A 17884-nucleotide genomic window follows, 5' to 3' on the forward strand; every position below is an offset into this window, starting at 1 on the left:
GTTTTTTTTTAGTTTTGATTATAATATATAATAAGATAAATTCAGTTATAACTCAGAATTGATTTTCTTGGTGTAATGAATCAGTTTTTTTCAGTAACATTCTATTGAACATTAACACGTGTAAGAGTTATCGAACATAGCTAAGGATCCATTGCATCGAGAAAATTAAAATTGCATATATTATTTCTAGAGCTAGTTTTAAGTCGTGAAAAAAAATGATACAGTTTGTAGCTACATTCTGAGGCGCCAGTATTCTTATAACATCAGGGATGATCCTGGGTCACGGCACCCACTATATGAGGATGAGGCGCCAGGAGCTTATCTCAATAGAATCTGAGAGTAACTGTTTTTATTAATGGATTTAAAATCATTATCGGGGAAAAAAGACTATTACTACATGTATAATTTTTTTCTCTGTGTCTTTTTTTGATCGCACATTTACAGGAACAAAACTTTATTCACCGGGGTATTGGATAAAGTAATTTGAATATTGATGAAATTATTTATCCTTATATATTTTTTGAATAAAACTTGGTTTTCCACCGTTATACACCTTCAACATTTATAATTGCAATTGATCGTTTTTTCGATTTTGATCGTCCGTTAACGCACTTACGAGCAAACACTGGTGACAGCTTCGCAGAACTACAAAGATTTCAAAAGACCGAAGGAAATTGGAAAGGAAATGAGTGACGTTTCGTCAATAGTGACGTATTCATTCGCAATTCAATGCTGACGCAACAACTTCAGCTGCCCGGCGAGGTTCCACCGTCCATTTCCAATGCCCTCTTTTGGTTTTCTTCACTCTGATGAGGAATTTACAGGAAGTGAAAGCCAGACACAGAAATCTGGCACGCTCATATTTGTCGATATCAGATTATCAACATTGTCTCCATTTTTAGTCGAAGATAAAGAGAAGAATGTTCCTTGATCGGCATAATGAGGCATGGCCCTATTTCTATCGATCCCTTTCAAGCCCTGTAAATACATTAAACCTCCGAAGTTTTAAATTCTTTGATCAATGCGATATTCTGGTTCTATCACAAATCAACGTATGCTTGGCGAACCTTAGTAACAGGCGAGAACTTTAAATCTGAGAAATGGGCTCGCCGGTGTTTCTCGTTCTGGAAATGGAAATTACTTTCATCCCTCGTGAAACAAAAGTTGACAGGTAGGGTATCTGATTTCTTATTTATTGTTGTCACTCATCTTCGGAATAACTAAATATTGACGGTGACCTCCAGATTATGTGTTTTTAACACATCTGACAGCTTGAAGTGTGTTGACAAGTTTGTATATATGAATACACAATGTAAATATGTTATATATGTACCTAAAACTTCAGATCATTGTCAACGCATAATCTGCAAGTCCGTATTTGTGTGAACTAAACAAAAAAGAGCGCTGATTTTTTGTACATATCTTGGCAAGGTGTCATAGATGTGTAGAGTACTAATGAGATATTTAAACATTGATGTGTAAGGTTGTATGGTATTTTTTTCTTGCTTGTAATGAATTGTCAATCTGTGCACACCTGAGTATTTTCTTTAGTATACATACACGGCTATGTATGATAGCTGTGGTTTTTGAACGATCTTTACATGTCTTTATAGGTTATCAATGATTAATGATGTTTTGTGTCACATATCGAAACAAAATTCTACTCGTTTAGTAACCGTCAAGTGACTCTCTCTCTCTCTCTCTCTCTCTCTCTCTCTCTCTCTCTCTCTCTCTCTGAAAATGAACCAACCATATCAAATATTGCCAGGAATATATCAGCTATTTAAATTAAAGTTAATTCAGAATGTACGGCTAATTAAAAGCGGCAAATCTTACTTTGCGTAAGTGACCCCCTCCCGATCTTTTACCACAGGGATACCCATCAAAACTTGTGTTGGCACCCCCACTGACGAAAACAAGTTTACTTGTCCTAGCCTTCGTTCCCATTCTAACGTTAATTAACTGAATTATGTGAACCCCTGTCTAAAGTCATTAAGCCTGCTTATTGCATGCAATGTTTTCTTTCGAATGTTGGTTTACGCGGCGAGGCTATTTAATCTTTAAGCTGCCGAGATTAATTAAATAAACTTAGATTGGTTTTATGGGAATCGGCATGGACGGAGCTTTTATTGTCAAGAAGACGACAAATCCAATAAAATTTTGAAATATAAAGAGCTGATTTGATAATCCATTGTAATCTTTAATCCTAGCCTCTTGCAGTTGTTGTACATTATTGCAGGGTGCAGTTGGTATGTAAGGCAGCCAGTAAAAGGAAAATCCATTCATGTATTTTCTCACGTTCAAACGATTAAAAGAAGAAAACCATTTTAAATAAATATACATATTTTTGACACGTGAAATAATTTTTTTTCACCGTTATCTTTCTGAAATCTTTTGCCAGTTTTAAAATAGACATTTTGTGCTAAAGAACACACGTTCCAAGTGATGCATATAATTGTTTTATTTACACGCTCTGCGAAAGTCAATGGGAACGGGTAACCTGATGCAAGGAAAGCCATTGTGTATTTTACCTGCATACAAACAGAATCAATGCTCTGTAAACAGGTGTAGATACAGTTGTTTGGAGCCTTTTAAACACGGGTGTCGTCATGTCCGTCCTTCGTCAATGCTGGATTAACTCGAACTGTTTGTTGATATCGGGGGAACCAAAGATCAATTCGTACCTTGACATATATAAATAAATACGTGACATGAGAGAGAGAGAGAGACGGAGAGAGAGAGAGAGACGGAGAGAGAGAGAGAGAGAGAGAGAGAGAGAGAGAGAGAGAGAGAGAGAGAGAGACGTTAGTTGTAACAGAAAGTTTCATTTTGTCACGACTTTTCTTGAAAACAAAATATAAATGGTAGCCAAGGGACAAATGTACATATTTCCTTTATTAAGAAACCATCATACGCGTGCGATGTAAGGGCATTGTTTTAATATTTTAAATATAATTGAATGCAATGGTACAATCGTGCATGAATGAAATGTCTATTTTACTGCATGGTACCTCGGGCTTTAACTATTATACCGTCTTGATCTGTGTATAAAAGGGATTGATTTCTTAATCTCATTAAAATGTTAGAAAAATGGCACTAAATGCTTAAATCTGGTTAACATTCTAATGGCTAGGGTGCAGCTTATAGCGCTGTGTGCACTTCTAATGAATTAAGGGGTCTGACTGCAATGGTAAGTGAAAATTTTACTTATTCTTCCTTTGCAATTCATTTTAGTTCATTTTAAAAGCATCCCCCAATCACCAATAGTTCACAGTTTGATGTTCTTTATAATATTCTTCCGTGTTCCGTGTGTGGAGGATTTCCCAAATTGTTCTGTCTATGGTCATTAATAATTATTTTAATTTGACAAAAAAAACCCCAACAACTTAATGTTAAAAATACTACGGATGAACTTGTCTATGTTAAAGTGAGATGTTTTTTATTGATATTTAAGCAGCAGGATATTGCTAACTAGAATCTAAATAAAGATCATTTCAAGTTATTTGATAGATTTTATCAGTTTACACCCTTTAATAAAATTGTGAACAATTTTTAAAAGGAAATTAAGCAATGAAATTATAGTGCATATAATCAATTTTCACCCGAAAGATCTAATAATTACACTTTAGGAACTCAAGTGCTGGGATTAACATTGACTGGTACATCCATGTAGGTTAAAGTGCGAAGAAAAAATGGACTTTATTATTAACCATCCATGACATAACACAAGGGTTTGGAAAAAAACTTAAGTATGATCTAGAATTAAATTCCGCATTCATAAGCATTGTGCAATGTAAACCCATGTGGATTTTTTCGAAGTTGTTGACTGTGTACTATGAACCAACTCAGTCTATTGTACACGCCCGAGAGTTATCCTCAAGATTCGCGAACAACTGTAACTCAGGCGGATATTTCATTTTTGCAGACATACGTGTGCTCTTTCCGTTAGAAATAAAATTACAAATTTCATGTTATCCTCATGCGTCTCGAGGAATAATTTGTTGCCAAAAAAATATCACATACCCGTTATCAATTAACCATTTGACGTAAAACAGTTTCAACATAGTAGTTTTGTTCATTGACCTTGTCCACTTCTTTCATTCGCGTGTAAATCTCAGTAAAAGTGGAAGCTGTTTCATTGCCACGAAACGTAACTCTTCATATCTTCGATCTGATAACTTGCTGCCCGTTCTTTTATTAGAGGTGTTACGGTGAAAAGTAATATATTACTAAAGCAGCTACAAGTATGTTGCTTAAATCATTTAGTAACCGCCATAAAACATAATTCAATCGTCTATCGGCCTTGATATATTTTGATAAACAAACCATGAATGTTATTTTGTCAAATATAATGAAGATAAGGAAGATAAACATCGACTCCATTTTTATCCCACCAGTATTACAGTACACAACTCCAATGTCTTTTATTGACCAAATAATGTGTTCCTGACATTTCTATTTGATATCGTCTGATTAAATCGAACACATTCTGTCCGCCATGTTATGACATTGATTGGAAATACACAACCCGTCGACATTTCTTGATATTAATTAAGAGCATTCCTATATACATTTATATATTTGGCATGTTATTGTTTTCCTGCCCCTGAGAACCTTGTTCAGCAGTGATGGGTGTGAGCTGAGAATCTCTACCTCTAGCTTACAAAGCCTTTTGATTAACAGCGACATTTAAACTTCAACTGAGTTAAATCTTTAATTCAAATTCTTAATGACGCCATACTCGTTGAGACTCGGGTTGCCTTACTACATGTATATACGGTTGCTGATTATTGTAGCTAGCTGTTGCATTATTCAATGAACGTTACATGCAAAGGCACAACATTTCTTCTAGACGAGTTTGTTACGAGTTCATTTGTGGTTTCTATCTACGATTTCCCTGGCTAACATTGATAACATTGAGGAGGTTTGTTCGCTTGGAAATTCTGGTTTGTATAAGTTCTTGTTGTTAGGTTTCTTTTCTCAGAGAGAGAGAGAGAGAGAGAGAGAGAGAGAGAGAGAGAGAGAGAGAGAGATCTCACACGCACCTCTCGAAAAGCTTTTAAATATTTGAATGTACTAGATGATCTGATGTGATCCCATTGAACTGTTTTACAAAAACTTGTCTATAGCTGTTGATCAAGCTTCATATACTTCAAACTAATCTTATATAAAGTGGTAAAATTCATGCTGTATAATTTAAAAACATTTTTAAGCGTTTTCCAATTAAATTTTTCTCTCATTGTCATTGATTTGATCATTGCCGAACTCAAAAATATGTGAATTTTTTTTTTAATTCATTGAACAATTACCTATATTTATTTGTATCCCTTCCTTGATGTATCAGAAATAACTTTTTGCATTTTTTGCAATTTTGGTACTTTTTATTATTTTTTCTGGTAAAAAAAAAAGAACAAAGAACTAGTACGATTGCGTGGATATTACGAATTATTTCAGTTATTATAGGTCATGTATATCGATAACTCTACGTGCTATATTTGAATACAGGGAATTATATCGAAGCAAAAATAACGGTGCTAGTACCATGAAAACATTTATTTTAAGGTTCAGTGTTGTTATGCTGGGGTAGGGAAGTAGGGTCCTAATACAATCTGCTGCCAAAATATTTGATTATCAATCATATTTGTAAAACTGAAATATTAAGGAAAAAATATACAGTGAAGAAGATATAAGATCGGATGATTTAGAATTGAAATTCTCTTTGTCCATTAATAAACAACTTTATTCCTCTTTCACTTCCCGCTATTCTCTCAGATCAGCGGGTGTAACGTGTGTAACTTAGCCTTACAGTACAAGTCATACAGTGTCAAAAGAATCGAAATTCACAACACAGACAAAACTAACATGTCACATTCGTCAATAATGCTCATTGATTAAAAAAGAGCAAATTGTTCAGAACAATTGCGATCAATTCAAAATTAAAGATTCTAGATGTTTAAAAAAATCTTATATGTTAACGGCAATCAATTTTTCCAATTGCATCAAAATTAAATCAAACAGCTGATTTATAGATTTTGTTTGCATGGGCTATATACATCGTAAAAACAAATAAAAGGTTTGTGTAATAGACAAGCACATTAGAGGGTATGGTAAACACGTGCTTTTATTCTTATAATGATGATAAGACGTTGATAATGATTATCATAATTCATCCATAAGACATATATTTGTAATTGACATTCCTTTATTACATGTTTGTAATTGCCACTCCTTTATTACATGTTTGTAATTGCCATTCCTTTATTACATGTATATGTTATTGTCATTCCTTTATTACATGTTTGTAATTGCCATTCCTTTATTACATGTATGTAATTGACATTCCTTTATTACATGTATATGTAATTGTCATTCCTTTATTACATGTTTGTAATTGCCATTCCTTTATTACATGTATATGTAATTGTCAGTCCTTTATTACATGTAGTAACCTTAAAGGTTGAAGCTTGTGCTCATTTTTCCTTGGGTCGTTTTAATCTGAGAAAACTAAGGCCCTGTTGTTAAAATTTTAAATAAGAAAATATTGATCCCAGGACTTATGATCTATTTTACGGACAGTGTAATATTTCGGTTAATGACACACATATTCCGTATACTAAGTAATTATAATACGATGTACAATTCAAATCAAAGGGGAAATTTTCTTTTTTATTTTAATGTATAGTTTGCAATAAACAAATTCCGGGTCTGAGTTCTCTAAATCTTTGAATGTTCAGTTTAATATACAACGGTTGTAAATATTCTTTAAATACATTGTGCATCCTGACAGCAATTGTATTGAGAAATATGCGTGATTTCGGGATGTTTTAGCGGGCCATTTATATGTCAATTTTCTCGTCAAAGACGGTGTTTATACCTGTTGTATATTTTCATATCCTCTTCAAACAAATTATAAAATCCGTTAATGGAGAAAAGAGCCCCTTTCACGACAATAAATTTGTCGAAAATGAGTTCGATTATCGATGGATAGACTTGTAAGAAATTTTTTTTAAATCAGATGCTTGAAAAATCTACCTGGGAGTAAATTCACATCGCCATGCAGCTCTATACCTGGTTTGACATGTTATGTATGGGGTTGTACTTCATAAAACTGCCTTTGTACAAGTCTGTAATGCTATTCCACCGTAACCATTTGATAATATACAGTGGTACAGAAATACTGTGTAATAATGGATCAATTCGATGAAGATGGATTTTCACTCATCAATACGTTTTATATGAGTTGGTTGAATTATTATTAATTTATATACATGGAATTTAACCCCCCCCCCCCCCCCCCCACGAAAATTAATACGACAAAGACTGTTCTTTAAAGTTTACCTTCTTACCCATCCCACTCAGTCACAAAGAAAATAAAATAGATACAAAAGTTGAAACAATGAATTTTGCTGAGACACAACTAAGAGTAGAATAAATTGATGCTGAAAACAAGCCAAAGACAATGTCTTGTATGTACAATGAATTTGTCATTTCTTATGCAAGTCCCAACTGTTGTAGCAGTGTAGTAGAGCGGAAGTTAACTTGTGTCATTTCAGAAGGCTGAGGCAAAAACATCTTGGATTTCCTTTGTTTTATGGATTCATATAGGGCGTTTTCAACCGCGTCATGGGTTGACAAAGCTAATGAAATTGAAAAACGAAATGCCAGATTCCTACTTTTTAAAGATTTAATGACTACTCAGAGTAACTTCGATGAAAGCAGACAGTCTTGCCTTGCTGGTTGACCATGTATTTTTTGAAATACTAAACAGCTTGGAACGTATTGTTCTTAATTTGTTTTGAGACAACCAGGTTTTACTCCTTTTTTCTAGGAATCTGTAAAACTTTTGATACAATGTGGCGACTAGCGTTATTCGATACAGATGTTCAAATCCTTACTTATGTCAAGTCTGATATCAGCATTGATGCCCTCTATAAATATCAGCGCGTTTTTCAATATAAACAAAAATATCTGTCCTTGGACAATGACGGATTTACCCCGGTCCCTAAAAGCTGTAGAAAGGACTGAAGCCAGGGATCTGGGTGTCATTAGGGGAATGCTCCCTGTATGATACTCGATATTGATGAACAACTCAAGTGTCAAAGGTTGGCACTTTGTCCGTGGAGTATAAACTATGTTTATCCATATCTCCGGATTACAATATCTACCCAGGGTACACGCTCGTTTGTAATTACATTTGATAAATCGGTATTATATTACCGGTAGATGTGCACCCTTAAGCACTCGTCGGATATTTATTCTAAAATACTTCAATCGTCAGCGAATCCAATAGAAAGCTTCCGATGGACACTTTCACTGTGGTTATAAATCGCCAAGAACGGGAAAGGCATGCTGTCGCTTATGATCCGAACGCGTCGCTATTTACCCTTATATCAATACAATTGCTTTAAATCCCGGCTTGTATTTTCACAAAGGTATCTGACAAGTTTGGTATTTGCTTGTCATAATCATAAATCAATATATTTTCTGGCCTGTCTCTTACCACTTTCCAGATAAAGCGTGGTTTCCATGATCTGAAAGAGAGTTTCGGATCCCCTCCCAAATCATGGTACCGGACAACGATTGTGAGCATGTAGACTTGTTTTATAGAAAGAGGGGAGTTTTTTTTTTTATTATTCAAACCATATAACCAAAATGAACCTAGAGATAAGACAGCAAATTCTGCAATATAAATCAAGGAAACTTAAAATACAGCTATTCCCAGAAGCATTCTTTTTTCTCTGTAAAGTTGTACATGTGTGTGAACATTAACTCTATTTTAATATTGTCATTATATTGAGCACTTGGTAGTTGAAAAGGAAAATAAGCTATATTTATTTCAATACAATTCTTATTCAAAGTTTTTTTTTCATTTGAACTCAAAAGATGAAGCAGCATAGTTTAACTTCCAGTCTAATTACTATATTTCAAGTTAAGAGCCATGCATTTTATTCAGATAACATTAAGTTTTCTATCTCAGTTGAAAATATATTATTTCAACAAGAGAGAGAATTCTGGTTCCTTAAAAATCTGTTTTTCATCATGTCCACATACTCAAATCACCTTATGATCAAATATTGTCTTCTCTTCGTGTGCATTGTTTGAAGTAGGTAAAACCTTTCAGTGGGAATAATAAAGATGATATTTAAAGTGCTCTGTGTTTAGTTTGATCTTTAATTGTATCTTGAGTAAATTAAACCCAAGACTAACATTTCAGAGTCGTAAGAAAGAATGAAAGGGAAAACTGTCCTTCTTTGTTTGCTCGGCAATTATTTGAATTACATGCAGTATGTTTTAAATTCTTTTCAACAGGTCACACAAAAAGAAATATATTTGGCACTTCGTTTCAAGAATATTTGCTATAAACACACAGAAACCAACAAATATTTCGTTCTTTGCTACCCATTGATGGTTGAGAGACTGCTTCTTATTGGCTGACAAATTTTTCAAGCATTTTTGTGATCCCACGTAGCGACGTTATTCATGATCATTATAAAGTTTGCTCATGTGAAGCCTTCTGAAGAATGCTTTTATAATTTCTATAGGGATTACAGCATTTATCGGAAACTCTTTGAATATAAAAACGCGTATGACAAGTGATTTAAAGGCTTGTAGCACATCGTAATTTAACATTTAAAGTTAGTTTTCCCTCGATATTGTCCATATTGAGCAGTGGCTGTATTTTTCTAGTTTAACATTGTTCGTTAATTTGAGTGTGTTCAGGTGGATTATTGTCAAAAATGGTGAGTATAATAGTGTCATCAGAGGGGAAACCCTAGCGATATCACATCTTTAATGGTGATAATCTGGCTGCATACATTCGAAATCGACATCACTATGTCTATTACTTCGAGATTTATGATAAATTTTAATAACATTTTCGTAATATTTAATTTTCTCAAAATGTTGAATATGGAAACAGGGTATATCTCAAGTAGTTAAAATTGAATACCTGTACTGACACACCGGTATCGAAAAATCCTATATTTTAAAACCAATGGGCAACTATTCGTATTTAGAAGTGATTAACCATGTGTATTTCTTACGAAATGGTCTTAAACGCAATTGTCTTTCTTAACGAAACTGAGCTCTTCAGCTCTTAAGTAAACATTGAATAAGAATAGAAAGTACAGCATGAAGTAAAGTTAGACCGACACAAAGTAACTGTGGTTCATTCTTGTATAACCAGTTAACGACTTAGCACAAAATCTAATTACTTTGACATAAATACATTGGCTACTTATGGATATCCCAAACCAAAATATTGGTTCCCTCTTCTTTGTCCTCCGACTGAACTGAGATATTAACTATCGATCGTGGCCCGATCTTCGTATTTGCTCTAGTCCTACGCAAATTAAAATAAGTAATTTCGTACGAAGTTCATTTCAGACTTCTTGGTTTGAGTATTGAGCAAGAAGGGTCACGTATCCTTGCAATGCAATGTGCATTAAAGCTAAGGAACCCTATTTGGCGTATTAAATATCTGTCACTATTTGAAAGTTTTTTTCCCCTTCGATTGACTTGTTTTAAGGCACTTCATTTGTCCATTTAAATGCAGTTTAACAATGATCTTGTCTGGGGGCTACCGAGCCACAATGGTATATAGCCGTTATTGGATTGGTTAAGGATTACCGGATAATGGAGAGAGTGTTTTCTTACTGTCGCTACCACGTCTTTTGTGGATACTTTTAAAAGTCTTGTTGTAGTCGTGTGGTCAACAAATGGAGTGTTGTTTGGAATAAATTAACTTCATACTTTCACTAAATAATAAGGAATTGACGTGTCTATATCATGGAAATGGATTCGATTAATCACGTAAGCGTGAAACAAATTATCATGTTTTAGTAATTATTAATAACTTATTTATGATTTTTCAACAATTTCTTTGAATTTAATCCATAATGTGAACAATGTTTGTATATCGTTTCCTCTATTTGTTTGCATATTATCTGGTTCCGGGTTGGTTCCAATTAATAAAAAAACTCCTCGATAAGGAGGTAGATTGAGGCAGACGTTGACTGACTTAGCCGTTCCTAACGGACAAGAGGAAGAATAAATATTAATTATTTATAATTGCACGCTAATTGCTGTTTATAATTAGTTACACTACTTAAGGTTGTTATACAATTTTAACCTCAAATAGTTCTTTTCAAGTAAGATTTTTGTAATTCAAATTTGTTATTTTTAAATTTGTTAAGAGACTCTCACAACCAGTAAAGTACAGCCATCCAATAACTAAAACAAGGACCTTTTTCGTTTTTTTTTACAATACACCTGTTAGTTAAAATATATATTTGTCCGTAAACAATGGCATCGACAGGATCTTTAATTCAATATTTTGTTCGGTATTGAACGTAAATTAAAAATGCCAATCAATGTAAGTTTCTCTTTGACTCTACATATTAAAGAACACCAGTTTTTTCTTCTGTTAAGTTTATTTTCAAACTGTCTTGCGTGTTGATAGGTACTTTTATTTAACTTTTTTCTGTAGTCTTATTCATATTCTGCCCACAAATTGAGGAGCAAAATAAGCAGCTAAAAAATATCGCATGCAAAATTAAAATTATGAAAATAGTAGCGGTAGCGTGAGTTTGTTAAAAAGAAGACTGGAATCAAAATAATATTCTTTTACATTACATTTCAAATTAGCAAAAAAAAATTGACATCTATTTCATTTCAAACGTTCATATATTGAAAAGTTCTACTATTTAGACAGTTGCAGACATAGATAAAAACATGACCAGACCAGTTCATCGAGGCATAAAATTGTATTCCGTACCAAGTCCTCATAAGATCACAATTAAGATTGTTCCATCACGGCTTTCAATGAATTATTAACTACCTTTTGGTCCGATTTCATTGCATTTATATTGATATGTTTTGAATGTAAACATTACTTTTCAATTTGATTTGACAATTTAACGGGGATGTGAATTGCTCTATCAGAAGAAATCACTATTAAGGTCTGTCACGGAAGTCTTTTTGTCTGTGAATTCCATATTTCTAATGTACTTGAGTTGATAATGCGATCTGGTGGTAAATTTGAGGCGACAGATAGTTTGTTACTTGGAACTGAGTTATATTTATTGTTGTTGTTTTTAATGTATTTTTTAAAATGATTAATATGTATATAACTTGTAATGTCTATAAAACTATTTAGAATTTTTTATATGTTTTTGTGATAAACATTTCTTATCAACTTGAAATGTAAGGGTGGAGTTCGTTGAAGAGCACCTGGCCATTAGCATTCATGTACCTTGAATGCACAGAACACGTTCTCATAAACATATAATGCATTGATACTGTATACATGACTTAAAGGAAGAATGGAGAAACCACTATTTAAAAAAGAAAAAAACCCAACCCAAAGTAGACCAAAGGTCCTTTGAATAGAAATAACTGTGTAAGCTATATGCACTTCAAAGTTTCAAATTATCTTTGTGAACGAATGACCCGATAAAGTTATTACCGACAGAATTATACAAACATATTAACGTGGTCAGTGATAAAACCGCATAATGTATGTTAAAGGTAACACCTGAAACAGACTTAAAGACGGGGACCACCAATTTAAAGTTTGACTCTGAATTGAAGTTTACTGTAAATGAGCATGCTGTTTCCCCTTTTGTTGTCTTGCGAGGCTTATTTTTGATTTCATTGATAACAGTTTTATTTACTTTTTTTTTTACAGAATGTAATTAACATTACCGACAACCCTTTCAAGCCAAACGTTGCGAGGAGAAGCGTTCAGACGGTGCCGAGTACATCAGATCGGCGTCAAGATGAACAGGCGTAAACAACCGTTGCAGACGGCATCGCATGCAACGCAAAAGAAACCTCGCCGTGTTAAAATTTCAAAAAACCTAGCCCCTCCTCTAATGGCACACCTAGGATACCAAGGTGCGCGTCACTTGCATCCCCAGCGTCTTCCAACCAAATCAGCGGAGAAGACGGTGTCGGTCCGACTTCTTGACCTTGGAAATGAGACCATCGAAAACGTACAGAAAATTGCCGAGACAGTGAAACGACTGATGGTTCCGGGACTGTGTTTGAAATCCATCCCCGAAAACTTAACGGACCGACTTGTAGTGCTTGAAAAACTTGATTTAAGTAATAACCAGTTGTCCGATGGAAGTTTACCGGAGTCGATGAAAAGGTTAGAACATTTAGTGGAATTAAATCTGAATACGAATAATTTTACAAAAGTTCCACCGGCTCTCAAAAAATTGAAATCCTTATCAAGGCTTGATCTCAGTGAAAACAGTATTGATAGTCTGAATGGATTGGATAAACTACGTAAAATCCAGATACTAGTCGTAGATAATAACAAATTGACTTCAGTTTTTAAGGAAGTTTGTCATCTGAAAAGGCTGGAGATTTTTCGGTGCAGAAATAACTATGTTAAGGATATCGGCGTTGAAATTCGGCAGATGAAACAGCTTAGAGATTTGGATATCTCTAACAACAAATTATCAATTCTTCCAACCGACGTTTTGCTTCTTCCGAGTTTGGAAACACTGAATGCTAGTCGAAACAAAATAACGAAGATTCCAGCTTTCAACATTAAATTACACAATCGTCACTATGTGTCGGAAATTGATCTTTCGGACAATCAAATTACAGTATTTCCTGGTCATCTTTTACGAATGACGGAGAAATTGGATTTGAGTAGCAATCAGATTAAAATTCTCAATATGAACGCAATGAAAGAGTTAGAACGGAATCCAAACCAGGAGTTAATAGTTGACGACAATCCGCTTGTCTTCCCACCAGCAGAAATAACTGGACAAAATGCTATATTAGCATATATTCAGGAGGCTCGACTGAATACACCCGTGTACCGTGGAATGAAGATTTTGGTTATTGGATCGCATAGAAGCGGAAAATCAAGTCTGATTCAATCTATGGTGGACAATCAAGCAAGGCTGGCAGAAGATCTAAATGAAAGTGTTGCTGGAATTGATCTTTACGACTTAGTGCTTGACTGTGAAATGAAAGTGAAAAATGAAGAGGATGGAAAGATGCAAAAAGAAATTCGTCCCCTTCAACTTTGCCTTTGGGATTTCTGTGGACATCCTTATTACCAGTTTCCACACTACTTGTTCTTTGAACAACCTTCGGTTGCTTTACTAACTTTCAACATGAAAGAGTTTACTCCGCAAAAATTCAACGACATGATAGGATGCTGGCTAGATTGGATGATTGCAAAGACAAATAGTCTAAAGGTCGTGCTAGTTGGAACCCAGTGTGACAAAATGTCAAAGGAGAAAATCAAGGAAGTAAAAGCTGAAGTGAAAAAACAGATGACCGAATTCAAAAACTACCACGAAAGTATTCTTAATGAAAGAATTAATCACATATCCCAGAAGTCAGAGATCTCACCAACTCTTACTGAGAGGATGTTTTCGTATAGGAAGCTATTGATCTTTACAGATACTTTCACTGTACAATCTGACGTCATAGCTACATCATCAGCAGAGTTTGTAGGCTTTGACCAGCTTCGAAAAAGCATTGAACTAATCGCAAAAGACGAAAACCAGTTCCCACCTACCCCGGAGTATAATTTACCACTCGTTTTACACAAAGTAAAGACATTCTGGGTTGATGTCGAAAACTATCTAGATGAGAAATCCAATTCGATGGTGGTTCCCATAATGCCTTGGGATGAGTATGTCGAGGAGGTGACAACAAAGTTTGGAATGAAAAAACAAATTAAAGACATTACGCAATACCTTCATGTGACTGGCAAGGTGCTTTGGTTTTCCACGGCTCCCGTTCTTTGTAACTATGTGTTTATACGCCCAGCCTGGCTGTTTGAATTACTACGTAATATATATCGTCATGATTTCGAAGAAAAAGTTGACTTTGCCACTGACGATACTTACAAGCAGATGGGATTTTCGCAGACTCGATTTGACAGAAACAAGAGAGAGTTGCTGCAACAAGGGGTAATGGACAAAGACTTTTTGCGTGCCATCGTTGGTTACCTTATTCCCCCTGATATGAAAGAACAATTCAATTTCATGTTAGATATACTTCTTCGAGGTTTCAAAATAGGTTATCCCGCTGCAAAAAAGACCAAGGAAATGACATATAATCTCAGCCCTGAAATTGAAAATGTCGACAATGTTTCCAAAATATTGATACCGTGGATTAGAAACACAGAGGAACCTGAAGAGGTGACATCATTATGGGAAGACCACAACGACCGGGAAAGGGTAGCTGCCTTATTGAGATTTCCAAAATACATGCCGCCAGGTTTGTTCGAGCTTTTGTGTGTTGGTGCACAAAAAGTGGAGAAGCATAATCTTACCTTCAAAGCACATTGGAGCAACGGTATTTTAGCTCGACACAATAAAATCGACGCTGTACTGATGATTAGCTATACAAATGGCCCAAAAGGGAAGGGTGCTAGTTTGAAGTATGAGTTAAGAGATGACAGCCCAGACCCAATGTATTATCCAACAAGGCCAGCGGCAATGTGGACAATACTTCTTCCACTTCTACAAGACTTCGAAGAAATAATTAAGTCATTTAAAGGTACTAAACCTATTATACTTTAGCTGTTTAACAGAATTGTACAAAGATCCTCCACCTCCAACCCAAATAAAAAAATCACAACCACCCCCCAACCCCCCCCCCCCCCTATAACCCCCAACCCCCCCGTAAAAAAAAACCAAAAAACCAAAACCCCCAAAACATCAACAATAGCTTTTCTTTAAATAGATAAAGGGTGACTTCTTTTATAACTCAAATAAACTTGTTGTATTGTTAGGTGTCCTAGTCGAGAGGCAGATGCTCTGCAAGTTTTGCCAAAATCCTTCTTTCCTTGGAGAATGGAATACGCCAAAAGAGACTCAAAATCTGCCGGAGAAAATCTGTGAAGTTTGCAACGAGAAAGTAGACACTGATACTTTGGTTCAGCAACGAGAGGAAAAAAGAGGTAACTTTAGTCATATCGAGGGTTGGGTAAATGGTCATGCTATGATTGAGTTTTTTTTGTGATATTTGAAATTAGAAATTTCAATTTATGGGAAGTTGCCCGTAGTTGTGATTGTGTTTTTATTATTACGTCAACGCTATTTTGATGTAAAAGTCGACTCATTTTGTTTGTCAAGTGATAAGCTAGAAGTAAACCTCCAGAGCTAAGTTATTTATTTTGTTTACATTTCCAGCGGAAGGTATTGTATTTTTATATTATACAATACTGTACAAGCACTTTCGCAAACACATGTGCTGGTCTTGAAATAAGTTGAGGGAAATTATGTTGTGGATTCTTCTGATTAGATTAGCGTTATATGACATAATTAAACGTACACGCAATTCTGTTTATTTCTATTTCAGATGGAATAAGTATGAGACCACATTCTTTTTTTGCAAACTAAAATTCTTGGTGAAATGCTATTATTTCTGTATAAACTCTTTTCATTTATGATTATTCTGTTTGATCATATCATACTTTCCGTTTTTTTCATTCTATTGTATTGTACCATATAAACATTTAGTCGAACTTTGAATGCGTTTCATAACTTATTAGCATGTTGTTATGACTATCATTTTATTTCTCACTAATCTATTTAATGCCTTGTAGAAGCGCAAAAAACGACTAGATTGTTCACTGAAGGATAACGTAAAAAAATCATGTATTAATAAAATGCAATATGTAAAATCTCATATGGTTCGATTTGCTTCATGATCTGAATATCGAACGTTACTGATTTTTACAAAGTTACAAATTATAAGTTTTCAAAACTTTTGAAAAAGTTAAAATGGCAAACAAATCTGCTTTGTTTAAATATAACATGCAATGAAATATTTCAAAGATGCCATTGGTTGTATTTCAGTTGACTTAAATACTTTAAGAGCTCGAATTGCTGCGCAGGCGCAAGAAGCCGCCAGGCGCGCTCGCAATTCAAATCCCGTTGATTCCGACACGTGAGTACGCAGGCGCACTATACTGTGCAGCAGACTTCAGGATTGCCATGTGTGTTTCTAATCTGTATTCTGTTTTTTCTTTTACCTCTAACCAGGAAAAATACTAGCAATTTTTTTTTTAATTTTTGTTTTTTAATCTCCTAATTGATTACATAACATTTTGATAACAATGCAGCAAATGTAAAAATAGTAAAATGCGTGTTGTACGAGTGCAATTGTAGGAAATTACGAATTCAGCGAAGATGAACATGTACAGTGTCTATTTCGTATTTAGGAAATGTCAATTCTTACCTTGTTTTTTTACACGGTTATTTTCGCCATTTGTTTATTTCACTCTTCTACATTTGCAAATGGTTTCTCCCGTCTAGAAATCGCCTAGAAACTTGTATAATTCTCATCATCACAGTTATTTAAAACTTGTTTTGGAATTCGCCAAGTGTTAAATTATAGCGAAAATATATCGAGGGCAAAAATCCCCCTCAGCCCCGTATACAACCTTCTTAGAAAAAAAACCCAACTGTTAACAGTTATACGGAATTTTAATCAAGAAACATACCTAAGAACAAGCGAATATGTTAACTAATAATGTCAAAATTAACGAGCTGTTTATCTTTTAATCAAGAAACAAACCTAAGAACAAGCGAATCTGTTAACTAATAATGTCAAAATTAACGAGCTGTTTATCTTTTAAAGCAAATTTTTTTTTTAATTTCCCTCTTTTAAGCAAAATGATTTTTTCCCATAAGTAGATGTTAATATTTATGTTCAGATAGTTTTAGTTTTTATAATATTATGTAGTTATTTGAGACTTTAATGCGCAGCATTGGAGTCCAGAGAATATTGCTGATTCGCTTTACATATTTTCGCAAACACTTTTTATGGATACGACCGATTACAGATACAGTAAACTCATACGTCCTACGGATTTAATTTTAACTGAGTTTCACTGTAA

The 17884-nt window shown here is 34.5% G+C and overlaps 1 protein-coding gene across 10 annotated transcripts in view; it reads left to right on the plus strand.

Annotated features, from left to right (window-relative positions):
• Positions 1-866: 866 nt before the first annotated feature.
• Positions 867-17884, plus strand: part of LOC105319498 (malignant fibrous histiocytoma-amplified sequence 1 homolog) — a 110306-nt gene continuing 93288 nt past the window's right edge. Inside the window, exons 1-4 of one of the 10 annotated variants that reach the window (XM_066067943.1) lie at positions 867-1171; positions 12689-15537; positions 15773-15940; positions 16842-16932. In XM_066067943.1, coding sequence (XP_065924015.1) covers positions 12780-15537; positions 15773-15940; positions 16842-16932 — 3017 coding nt within the window. In that variant the 5' untranslated portion in view covers positions 867-1171; positions 12689-12779. Of the gene's footprint in view, positions 1172-3169; positions 3191-4804; positions 4947-9508; positions 9741-10462; positions 10813-12688; positions 15538-15772; positions 15941-16341; positions 16982-17884 lie in introns of those variants that run through there. The other 9 variants (XM_066067942.1, XR_010708229.1, XM_066067941.1 and 6 more) reach the window with 9 other exon arrangements.

The sequence above is a fragment of the Magallana gigas genome, chromosome 8, assembly GCF_963853765.1.
Source record: "Magallana gigas chromosome 8, xbMagGiga1.1, whole genome shotgun sequence".
NCBI lineage: Eukaryota > Metazoa > Mollusca > Bivalvia > Ostreida > Ostreidae > Magallana > Magallana gigas.